The sequence below is a fragment of the Podarcis gaigeae genome (assembly GCF_964106915.1).
Source record: "Podarcis gaigeae genome assembly, chromosome: 6".
NCBI classification, from domain to species: Eukaryota; Metazoa; Chordata; class Lepidosauria; order Squamata; family Lacertidae; genus Podarcis; species Podarcis gaigeae.
This window is the reverse complement of record NC_139682.1, coordinates 95094791-95107261: the sequence shown is the minus strand read 5'-3', so window position 1 is coordinate 95107261 and position 12471 is coordinate 95094791. Positions and strand designations below refer to the sequence as shown.

Genomic DNA, 12471 nt, shown 5'->3' with positions numbered 1-12471 from the left:
TTAAAAGAGGAATTATAGGAGTTCTAATGGGAACCCCAGCCTGTTGGCTTTTAACACCAGGTTGGTCTTAAATGTTGGCCGGGATCTTTTGTTATTCTGCAGTCCTGTACAGCATATATGGCCATCCTCCTTTGGGTTGGGACTCAGCTTAGTTCCTTCTTCTTGATCATATTCTCTTGCCACCTGCATGTTATCTGTACAAAAGATCTCGAGTCAGTCCTCGCTCCAGATATGTGCAAGTCTGGTTCTTCTCTTCCATCCTTTTTTGTTGTGCATCTTGAATCACAAGAAGAGAAGGGTTTGGGAGTATAGCTCTTGGGATCTTGTGCCCAGAGCAGAGCCCATTCCCCTCTTGACATCTTGGTGATGGAGGGAAGAGTTTTGCTGGATGGCAGAGGTCAATGGCTTGAGGAAACACAGAGGTGGTGAAGCTTCCTCTGAGCAGCAGCCAAACAAAACAGCTGAGAAGGGTTGACTTTGTAGGGCTGGAGTGAGACATCATGCATCACTGCAAAATACCCAGTCGGTCCCTCTTTTTTTGTTTTATTTGAACTGATTCAGGTCAGACAAAGAGTTTGGTCTCAAAGGCCAAATAGCTCAAACAGGACTTTCATCAGGTCAGAATGACAAAATCTGAAAAGCTTTCAAGAGAACAGCAAACACTTAGTGCACTGAATCTGGTTTGTGTAAGGCTCTAGGCCAGAGAAGGCATGCCAGATCTCCACTAATTTTGCCTGCTTTTTTCATTCTGGCTTTTTTCGATACCAAGTGAGGGACCTGCTTTCAGGTGGATGCACTCTGCTCCCTAAGCAAGCTTCTTGCCCACTCTCCCCAGGTGGTCGTATTTCCTATTGGCTGTGACCGGGACGAGTGCACCTGTCGAGACCCAGCCGCAGAAGAGAACCAGTGACAGCAGCCAGGGCCGCTGGTGCCGTCCGGGAAGTGAGTGGAGGATACGACACAGGCTTGAGGAGGAGCGGGACGCAGGGCTGATGGGAAGGACTCCAGTGGAACGCAGGGGCACAGAGACCTGGTGCTATGGGAGGCACAAGTGTGTATGGAAGAAAACAAGCAATGACAAGGAGAAAGAGAGCAAGCGAGGGGAAGGAGTGCCAGAGAGGGAGCAAACAGCCTTACAACACCCGTTCAGCTTCTTTCCCATCGGAATCAAGGCGCCGGCCAAGGGCCTGTTCCACAGCCTTGTCAGCTCTGCCGGCTGGCTCTGGATCAGGCCCCTGAGGCTGCCTTCAGTGCATTACTGTATAAATGGTTTGCCACCTACAACTGTCTTTGCTCTGAATTTTGTCAGTCTGCCCAGCTACCCTCATTCACTGTCTAGGGCTTGATTTTTTGCAAATGCGGGGGGTGGGGGTGGGAAGAGAGGGGAAAGTGATTTGTCTGCAAATATTTAAGCATAATTTTATTACAAATCTATATTATATTTTTATTTGCTGATCATTAAGCTAAAACGTGCTGCTGTGAAGTATGGGACATCAGAAAACCTGGTGTCAGATGCAGAGGGATTTCCAGATGCAGAGGGATTTCTGGTTTATGCGAACGGCAGAGTCAAGTAGTAATGTTGTTGTTGTTGTTTTTCTGGTGTAAGATTGCATGTTTGAAGCCCCACAGAGCCCCCCTTCTCCTTGACATTCTATTTGTTTTTCCTTATGGGCAGAGAATATTGGTGGTGCAGTCCAGGAAAAGCTTTACCATTTGATTCTGCCCACTGCATAAACTGGCCACAAGATGGGTACTTCAGTGTAACAGGAGATCCCCACCAGTCTCAGATAATTGGTACCTATAAAGGCCAAAGGCTACAACAGAAAATCTGCACATTTGAACATTAAAAAGAACACTGTTTTTAAAGTAACTTAACATTACTGTACTGGGTCCATACATCAGGGCAGACTTGCAAACAAGCCTACAAGTAACTCGTCTTCAGTTTTGCTATCCTAGCCTTCCTTCCCATCCAGGAGTGTGTTTGCCATGTTGTGTCCAGAAAGATGCAGCTTTCTAAAAAGCTTTCCTGTTTGGACACAGGTGGGAGATTCTTCCAATCTTGCAACAGGGGACCCAGAGGTGCTTCACATAGTCTAATGGGCAACTTTTGTGGGCCTTTACTGCTGAACTACAGGGGTCACCAACATTTTTGGACTTGTAGGCACATTTCAAAATCCAAGTTAGTGCTGTGGGCACCAGTCACAAAAATGGCTGCCATGGGAGTATAGTCGTTCCAACGGGGAGTCATGTACATTCTGCTGCTGCTGATTCCAGAAACAACACAATATTGACACACACATACTGGTGCCATGCTCAAACATATACCACATACATCTCTCACAGATCATACGCAATTACTTCTCCTTTTCTGCCACACCCACCTGCAGACCACACATGCAACTCTCCCTTTCTCTGCCCAAATGTATTTCTCAATCACAAACACACACAGCATGCCTAAGCACCCCATACACATTCAAAAAAGAAAAACCCTCCACAGCTGAAGGAGATGCCTGTCCACCCCCTCAAAAAGAAATCCGTTTTTGTTGTGATCCCTGCTCTAGAATGCACACAGCACTGTGATACTTCACTGCTCCAGAACACCATGTGGTATATGTTTGCTCCGGACAAGTGGTTCTCAAGTTTTATTCTGCAGAGTGTTACTACTGTGTTCCCACAGTGAGAAGATCAGTCCTGGCAGAGCAAGACACACACACAACCATGCAAGAGAGCTGGCTCACTACCAGGCACAGCTGCAGGAATGCAAGGTGGGATAGGTTGCACTCTAGTTTCACAGGGCAGTGGTGAAGCCTGACATTTGCATTTCAGGGAAAGCTCCAAATGGCACAGGCCAAAGCTTCTCTTGAAATGCAACTGGCAGCTTCATAGGTTTTTGCTGGGCCTGGGCCTGGGGCAGGGAGCGAAGGAGTTAAACTTCCCACCCAACCTGTTCCTAAGGCAGTGTAGGCTAACCTGCAGCTGCTCTTTTTTATATATAAATACATATATATATAAAATACATTTTGCCCAGAGATGCATGCATTGCATCTAAACCACCAAGCAGTTGTTGAATCCTGCATAAAATAAACCTCTGAAATGTCACAAGCTGCAGTTGGCTTGGGAACAGCACTACACACACCAAAAGCCAGTTGCCACTTCTGAGACACACCGTGATGTGTGCCCTAAAGGGCATGTAGCTCATTCATCCTTCTCTTCCTAATTTCTGCCTAAAACTAGCACCTACGTACCATTCGGTGGTTGGCACACCCTTGCTGTAAAATACTCTGAAAACAAGCAATTTCTGCCAGGCACTCTTGTTGGAAGACCCTGGCTCAGAAGGTTCTGGACCTCACTGTAGGATGTTCTGTATGATTTGGACTGGAATTGCCTAATGCTATGTGATGCATATAACAAATACTCATGACCTAAGCTGCACGCTAAACTGGAAAACGTGCGTTTGCCAATCAATAGCAATAGCAGGAGTGGAGGGATGATGCACATAGTGTTCCCCTTCCCCATCAGCTTTTTCCAAGAAAGCCCCACACGCCCCTTGCAGGCCAGGCTTGTTTCAAGTTTTGGAGGTAAAAGGTAAAGGTACCCCTGCCCGTACGGGCCAGTCTTGCCAGACTCTGGGGTTGTGCGCCCATCTCACTCAAGAGGCCAGGGGCCAGCGCTGTCCGGAGACACTTCCGGGTCACGTGGCCAGCGTGACATCGCTGCTCTGGCGAGCCAGAGCCACACACGGAAACGCCGTTTACCTTCCCGCTGGTAAGCGGTCCCTATTTATCTACTTGCACCCGGAGGTGCTTTCGAACTGCTAGGTTGGCAGGCAAGTTTTGGAGGTAGCCGAGATGAAATGGTTGATGAGAGGAGTTGCATGGGAGAGTCAGGCAAGGGGAGGAACATGTTGGTGGAGCCTTCCTGCAACCATGTAGACCGGAAGGAGCTTAAAAAACCCCTAAACAGAACCACAAAAGTTATTTGTAGGGCTGCTTAAGAGTAGGTGACCCTCAGAAGTATAATTCTATGATGACATTTAGATGTGCATCCAAGGTTGTTGGCTCCCCTCATAAACCTGAACATGTAACATATGGGTGAGACAGTAACATGTCTGGAAACACATGTATGACTCATCAGAGAGTGAGGGCTGGCTTTCAGCCCATCAGAGAGGCTGATGGTCAGGAAGGAACTTGGCTGAACAGGAGGGTGGCACTTGAAGCAGCATAGCTCATTTTACAAACTCAGCATGAGTTCCCGAGAGAGATGACAATTCCTGTCACCAGCACTTCCAGTTTGTTTAGGTGCACCATTTCACTGCCTGTAAAGGGAAGAGAAAATGCCAGGAAGCTGTTTCTCATCTGGGTACAAAAGAACAAGTTACGGAGAGTTGCTTTGGATGCTGCACAAGCAGAGGTTGCACAAGTTCAGTGTGCTTCCTATTCCTCTACACCAGCATCACTTCCAAAATTCAGACTCCAGATCATTTCCATGATGAGAGCCATGCAAGCCGTTGGCACAGAGATAATGAACATGTCTCCCAGGTGGGAGGCAATGAAGGTTTTGAGTAAGATGTGTTTTTTTGTGGAGGAACAGGAAGCTTCTCCTATTCCTCTGAAGCAAGGTACCATTCGATGCTGCTGCGAGACACTAAGAGAACAGCTTTGGCAGACCATATTCCTTTTGAAATAATGTCTAATTTCTGAGCCAGGAAAAGGCTTCTTCTCGTCAGAGGTTTATGCAAAAGTTAGTTTTGATTATTGCCTAGAGCTGCTGCACCTAACAAAGAACCTCTATGTGTGGACTGTAGACGTGTTTTAATATCATCATTATCATTATTAAAAAGGGTTTGACAGCAAAAATTGGTCCAATCAAACAGATCCAATGACACGTGCAGGTCTCCAAAGCACAAAACCAGCTCTGGATTTGGGACATTATCTTCATAGAAACGGTCCCATTATAATAAGGGTTCACCACGGAGGCTGAGTTGGGGGTTTATTTTCTGGTGTATTGGAGAAACGTGACCTTACATTGGCAGCAGCGGTGTCTTTTGACACCTTAGCCAGTTGCTTCATATACAACTCCTTCAGCAGATTCCAGACTTCAAAAAGGTACATGCCTGGTTGGCAGCCCTCCTGAGTCACCTGGCTACCAGACAGCTTTCTGGTTTGTCTAAAACAGGCATTCCAGTATTAACAACTCCCAGTGTTTAATAAATTGTTGACTCCCCCCAAGGACAGGGATGAAGGTTTAGGATGAAGAAGCCACATTCAGCTGGAGAAGCTGATGGCAGGCCAGTGGGAAAATTCATTGGGGTGAATTGCTTCTTTTTACCGTTCAGGGGAGATGGGATTTCCTTTAGCAACTTGGAGCATCTTGTCCCCTTTTTGAGGGAGGGTTTTATTCACAATTGAGGCTGCTGCTATTTTATTTTATTTTATTTGTATTTGATAATTATTTTTTATAAAAATCTATGGAAATAAATAATCTACCTATCCTCGTGTCTTTCCCCATTTTGCTGCCTGTGACTTGAAAGCGAAAGTATTGTCTGCAAAGAAAGGCAAGATCAGCCTGACAAAATGGACAGTGACATCGTTTGAGCAGATTTAACCAAGGAAATAAACACAAACCTGCAAGTTTTCGTTTGCCATTGACTCACCTGTTATAATGTAATGCCGATTTTCATTTACTGAAGTAAGCCAGTTCTTTTGCTATGTTCACTAGAAGAAAACCGGAACGGTGCAAAGTCAGGAAAAGGCAGGATGCTTGACAGGTGGGAAGAGATTTCAGCTCTGGATCAGGAGAAAAGTCTCTCTCTCTCTCTCTCTCTCTCTCTCTCTCTCACACACACACACACACACACACACACACAAATGTTCTAATACACCTAATTGTATCCTACATCCTATTAACAGGGGCCCTCAATGGATGAGAACTATATCCTGGTCTCTGTGTGACCCTCACCCCATTTGCCTCAAAACCCTTTTTCTTTCTGTCATTTTAAGCATTCCTAGAAAATGCTCCCACAAAAGCCTGGTTTTCTTTTTGGAGATTTTCCAAGAATGTTTTTTTTTTCCGGGGGTGGGGGGGCAGGATAGATGAAGCATGCCTCCCCTTGCCATGCAAACCCTCCCAACACCTTTTCAAGCAACAAGAAGGAAAACTTGCTAGAGTTGTCATTTCTGGACTTCCCTTAAGTAGAGTGTCATTTTCTCAAAAACAATAATGTATCATTTCCTCTGGCTCCCAAATTGAATCCGGAGGCAAAAAAAAGATTTAATCCCATGCTCCCTGGGATGAAATGACGGCAGTGGAGCACAGGGTTTATAGTTTCGTCTGTCTCCTGATTCAATTTGGGAGGCAGGGAAAATGATAAATCCATTTCTGCTGTGCTCTTCTGAAGCATAAAGGTGGTGTTACTTGGGAACAGTATGGAGAAGTTGGCTAAGGAGAGCTGGCTATCAGCAAGGGCCAAACCCCATTTCAAACCAGACCTGGATTTCAAGGGGTCTGAGTCCCACTCAAAAGGGGTTGAGGGACACTTTTGAATGGGGGGATTTTGCATTTAAAACTCCTCAGACTGAAAATATACCCCCATTACTAGCTTCGACAAAAATGTGCAGGGTTTTCTTGGCAAACTAATGAGGAAATTAAGTTTGAAAGCAAAGGAAGTATAGCCTAAACATTTCATCCAACACCAAAAAAAAAGGGGGGGGGGAATAGATGTCAGCTGGTTTGAAAATATAAAGAGACACTGCAATTTCCTAACCCCACAAATTACTAACAGCGCCATTTAATATTCAGTTAGATGGTAATCTGGATTTTACAGAGTGTTACAATTATTACTTTGAAACGTTTTTAAAAAGAATAACAATAATAATACTGACTTTCCTGACATCGCCGCCAGCCCCAGCCACCATCCATCTACAGTAGCAAAACTTCGCTTCATATTTTTAAGAGAACACCAAGAAATGAGAATTGTAGTAAATAAGACATTTGAGGGGAAAATCAACTGACCCAATCATATCGATAACCAAAATAATCTCACAACAAGCAAAAGGTAACCATGCAAATACAGCAATACAAGATCTTGAAGAAATAATAGTAAAGGGGCGGGGGAACCACTTCAGTTGTATCTTTCCATAATAAATGAGAAGTCAGATTGTGGACAGGTGCATTTCTTCTTTCTTTTCTTTCTTTCTTTTTAAAAAAAGAACCAATATCCCTATATGAATTCCACGGTGCAAGCTCAATGGCCCAACCCAAGTGTCTGCAAACAAACCCTCTATGGCAGCAACCCTATCCAAGATGGTGGAACTCCTGTTTGCCAGTTTTACATGGGTGGTTTAAAATGAAGGCCTGATCCTGACCTCCCCCAGCCATATAATGGAGCAGGGGGTGGGGAATTTAAGGGCAGAGAAGTGTAGAAGCAGAAGATTGTGTGTTTGTGTGTTTTGCGGTGGAATTGCATGCTGGTCTGTGGAAAGGAAGCAGGAGTTGGATGAGTGACCTGAATTGGGAGCAAGCTGTGGTGAGGATTAGAGATGTACCTAAGGATGCAGAAGTTGCCTTAGGAAAGGCTACGACCCTGGTTCAGGCGTCCCTTTTTCATGTGCTGTTCTTAAACCTTAGGATCGTAAGCTAAGTCTGCCTTGGTCAACTGGCAGAATAAAGCACTGCAATTTAAAACAAAGGGCAGAATCTGGTGTCAAAGAGGCCCCCAAATGCTAACAGTAAGCTCACTCTTTTGATTTACATTAACAGGAAGTTTTCAATAATTACCCCATGTTAGCATTCTTGGGCCTACTTTCTGAGTGGCAATGGGCATGGGATTTTGGGTCCTATTGTGGTCCCACAATGCTATAATGTCAGTTTTTCACTCCAAAGCTATAAAAATCCAGTGAACAATACCTGCAAAATTAGTAACAAAAAACACAAGACTGTAAGGGAACTATTTCAGCAATGCAGAGAGGGAAGCTGCATCGTTCAGGGTGGAAGTTCAGAATTCTGAAACAAGGAACTCCCAAACTACTTCAAGCAAAAATTTGTCATTAATTTTGGGATTAGGACTTGAGCATTAGATGAGCCCTGGCAAAACAAAGTGTTGGGTGGGGGCAAGAGAAGGATACTATGAGAGACTAAGCATGGATGTGAATGGAAACGATTTGAGAAATTAGAGGCATCTCGTTTAGTTAATTAATTTGTGAAGCTATTTAGAAGGTGTCCCAATCAATTTGGCAGCAGTTTTTCAAACCTGGTCATTATTTTTAGTACAAGTAGCTACAAAAATGGTGGCACCACCATCATCTTAGAACAGACGTTCCTTCTCCTTTCCCAAATGGTAGAGAATTCATCTTCTAAGGTGGTGCCTGGCTGCAGAAAGGGTGTGCATCATCTAAGAATAAACACATATTTTTCCTTCTGGAATATTTCAATTAAAATACACAGTGCCTTGACCTAGGTCTGCCATCTTAACCTCATCCACCTGGGTGTAAGCCCCACTAAATTCAATAGGGCTTACTTCTAAGTAGACATAGCATTGCACTGTAGGGCTTCTTCTAGTGAGTAACAGCTCTGCTAGATATTCTCCCATCAGGGGCAAGGAGAAGCAGTTGCTTGCCCTCCTCAGAGCACTCAACAAGGGACAGATTCGGACTCGGACTCTGTCACTGTGTCATTACCAGTGAATTTGTCATGTTACAACCGAATTCCTACTGGGCTAAAGTCCCTTTTTCCATGCAACTTCTTGTCTATATTTTTAATTTATACCATTGAGAAATATGATGGACTCAGAAAGACTATTATGTACCATTTTCTATTATCTAACAGACTGCAGGCAACTTGACTGAGGGTGTTGTTTTTTAGTCGTTTAGTCGTGTCCGACTCTTCGTGACCCCATGGACCAGAGCACGCCAGGCACTGTCTTCCACTGCCTCCTGCAGTTTCGTCAAACTCATGCTGGTAGCTTTGAGAACACTATCCAACCATCTCATCCTCTGTCGTCCCCTTCTCTTTGTGCCCTCCATCTTTCCCAACATCAGGTTCTTTTCCAGGGAGTCTTCTCTTCTCATGAGGTGGCCAAAGTATTGGAGTCTCAGCTTCAGGATCTGTCCTTCCAGTGAGCACTCAGGGCTGATTTCCTTAAGAATGGATAGGTTTGATCTTCTTGCAGTCCATGGGACTCTCAAGAGTCTCCTCCAGCACCATAATTTAAAATTGACTGAGGGTACTCAGGTTAAAATCAAGAGGGCAGTGACTATATGCTTCTTCATCACATCTTGGTGAGACAAAAGAAGGGACCACTTATGAGGCCATCTCTAGGGATGACACTCTGCTGGAGATATCTGATAGCTAGCACCATAGCATGCCTTGAATGTGAGGAAATCACCTTAACATTTTCCTCTCTTGGCAGTCACCCTTTGTATACAACAACTTGTAAAAATAGCAGCCTCTTGCCTCTTAGAAGGAACATCTCTACCTGCTACATCTAGCACTACTTTTAGATATTGGTAGTACTGAGTAGGATCTGGGCAACTCTACTCTACACACAGAAGATGGTTCTATTTGTAGTTATTAGCTACGATAGGAAAAAAGGAAAATCCAAATTTAGAGCAAGCGTACTCCTGAAACAACAGTTGCTGGGAAACAAACAACGGGGAGATTGTCCAGAAGATGTGGCTGGCAACTGCTGAAAACAGGGTGCAGGGCAGGATCCTGCACATTTGGGGAGGGGGAGGGACAGTGGTGGTACCACACCAACCCAGAGCTTCCCTCACCTTGGTGGCATTGAGATGGACCCTTTTACAGGCGTGGCCTGCCCTGTTTTGCCACTTGAGGTGCTTCCCTGCACTGACTCACTGGCCCTTGCACACTGAAGGCCAAGCTGGATATCTGGATACAGGCAACAGTCTCCCAACAATTTTTTGGTTTAAGGTAAAAAGCTTCTGCCAAAGACTGCAATTGCGAAAGGTGCTTCATCCTTCCTCCTCCAGCTCTTTTTCTGTCCCAAACTATTCCCTAGCTGTTTCTGCCACCTGTAGGGAAAAGAAACAGGTGCAGTAACAAGAAACACCTCCCCCCCCCCCTGCAAAGTTTGACTTTGAATGGATCCAGGAACTAACTTCCTTGGCTCTGGCATGAAATCTGAAATGACACCCACAGTACCAGGCAACCGCTGTTGCCTGGTATGTGGGTGATTCCAGTAAACTACCTGCTACCAAAATACCTGAAAAAGAATCATTAGCTTCTGACTTGTTGAGCGGGGGCGGGCGGAGAGTGCTAAAGTTGTGCCATGAGACCTCCACCTGTGCTCCCACTCAAAGATCAAAAGTGTTTGGGGCAGCTTTGCCTCCTTCCAACAGCTTATGTCAGCTGGCTCATCTCATTATTCATGCCACCACCAGCAAATTAAAGCCAATATGAGCCCTTCCCAATTTTATTGGTTATAGTCATGTTACTGCATTTTATTATTACCTGGTTTAGAATTCAAATTTCTCCTGCCCATAATTTCCCTGAGAAGTTCCTCTCTGGCTCCAGGATGCTGGCCGAATTTGTGCACACCTCTAAGCCATTAAGGAATCCTGGGACAAGCCAGCTTTGAGGGCACTTGAGTGCTCAGCAGAGGCACTAGGCAGCCTGGGCACTAAGTAAGTCTCAGGGCTCCTTGCACCTGGGATATTTGCTTAGCAGCAGCCACAATCCCCACCCTCTAGAGCAGGCTGAAGACAACCAAGGGGAGGAGAGAGTAGACGGCAGACAAAACTCTTCAGCAAATCGATTCTTCACCACTCAGCAATGTCACAGTTACACCAAGACATATACTTCCCCACTGAGTACTTGGCATCTGCTGGGAAACTACATATCCCTGGGTTCTTGGTACCTACAATGCTGTATGTCTCCCTCTGCATTGGCTGTGCACACAAGGACTTAAGAGAGATGTGTGGGAAGAGGCTTCCCTGAACAAATGAAGACCCTCCCTCTTCATAGCCCCCTGTGACCCTCACCCCATCTTGATATACTGATCACTGCAAGCCCTTCCTTGTCTCACAGTTCGCTATAGAGTCATAGCACCTGCTGACATAGGCTGGATGGCAGTGTTGTGGGACAAATCATTTGAACCTCTGCTTCCAAGTTTCTATCTCATAAGTCAAGTATAGAATTAAAGAATCACAGAACTATAGAGTTGGAAGGGACCCTGAGGATCATCTAGTCCAACCCCCTGCAATGCAGGAATATGCAGCTGTCTTATACCGGGATTGAACTTCCAACCTTGGCATTATCAGCACCATGCTCTAACCAACTAAGCTATCCAGGGGTTTTTTAAAAAACAAATAAACAAATTATACTTGCATAATTTATTCTACTTTCATTTCCTGGTGGTAGAATCCAGTTTCGTTATATGCTGTAGTCTCTGATCCTGGTCTTGTCCCCAGCATATTAAGCTAAGGAAGCTTCTGTGCTATATTGCGGATCCTGCCACTCTGCAACTTTGCGGTGTCTGAGCTGATCCTGATGAATCCCAACGAAGTACATTCAAGTCACAGGCCATAAAGGCAGCCTTGGGGGGCCACAGATAGAGAAACTCTAGCTACATCCTAGAAAAAGTTCTCTGCAGCGGCAAGGATAAGAGGAGGCGCCTGCCTTAATGGAGACATGGCAGAGAGCAGCTGAAACCATAAGAAGGCACAAACCTTTCTCTGTAAAAGTTAGACTATTAATCCATCTCATTCCAAGCATTTTATACCTTCCTTTGAACCTGTCTCTATTTTTTCTTCCTCCATTTTTCAGTCTCAAAAAGTGATTCCCCTCTTTTCTTGGCCTTGGCTGTTTGGTTGAAATTATACTGGGTGTGGGAAGAGAGCAGGCTGACACTTTTGTACCCCAGTGTGAAGGAGGATTTCTCTCCCCAAAACACACACACCCCTCTTTGTCTCCCCACACCACTCCGAGGAACCTCTTGGCAAACTTAGCAGAGCAATCCCCCACCCCCACCCAAAATACCAAACACCACCCACTGGGTCCCACACAGCTTGAAAATGTCAGAAGTTTGTTGACCATGTCAAGCCAGGCTAACCAATGCAGCGAGTGAGTTCTCCTCTCCTTGGCTAAACATTGTCCTAGAGATCTATCTGATGCCCTGAAGATCCATGTACAAAACCCACGCATCCTGCACCTCCAAACTCCCTGTCTTCCTCCCGACTCTGAGGAAGTCCTTTGCCTTCTTTCCTTGATTCCTCTCAGTTGTCTCTGTCCCCGTAGTCATTGTAGAGGACACTCAACATCTGCTCCTCGCATGTCTTCTTGAGGTCCCGACTTAGCTCCATCCAGCTGAATCCGTATGGCTTGATCTCACTGTAACGGCAGGCAAGGAATTTGAGCGACATGCGCTGAAGACCAATCTTGGGCTCCTGCAAGAGGCCATGGCACCAGGTGCTGAGGTCCCCAAGCTGGGAGAGAATGAGACCGGCTTTTCTAGAG

At 45.4% G+C, this 12471-nt stretch overlaps 2 protein-coding genes and 1 long non-coding RNA gene across 4 annotated transcripts in view; 1 reads left to right on the top strand and 2 right to left on the bottom strand.

The window, feature by feature from the left end:
* Positions 1-7194, top strand: part of PAPPA2 (pappalysin 2) — a 116203-nt gene extending 109009 nt beyond the window's left edge. Inside the window, exons 22-23 of the mRNA XM_083743735.1 lie at positions 836-3578; positions 3840-7194. Of these exons, the coding sequence (XP_083599861.1) occupies positions 836-910 (75 nt within the window). The 3' untranslated portion in view covers positions 911-3578; positions 3840-7194. The remainder of the gene's footprint in view (positions 1-835; positions 3579-3839) is intronic.
* The window catches only part of LOC310846893, a 417489-nt gene continuing 411772 nt past the window's right edge, over positions 6755-12471 (bottom strand). The window contains exon 2 of the long non-coding RNA XR_014565595.1: positions 6755-10814. This is a non-coding gene — a long non-coding RNA (uncharacterized lncRNA). The remainder of the gene's footprint in view (positions 10815-12471) is intronic.
* ASTN1 (astrotactin 1) overlaps positions 6755-12471 on the bottom strand; it is a 210753-nt gene continuing 205036 nt past the window's right edge. For both annotated transcript variants that reach the window (XM_083743756.1, XM_083743757.1), the window contains exon 23: positions 6755-12465. In XM_083743756.1, coding sequence (XP_083599882.1) covers positions 12231-12465 — 235 coding nt within the window. In that variant the 3' untranslated portion in view covers positions 6755-12230. The remainder of the gene's footprint in view (positions 12466-12471) is intronic.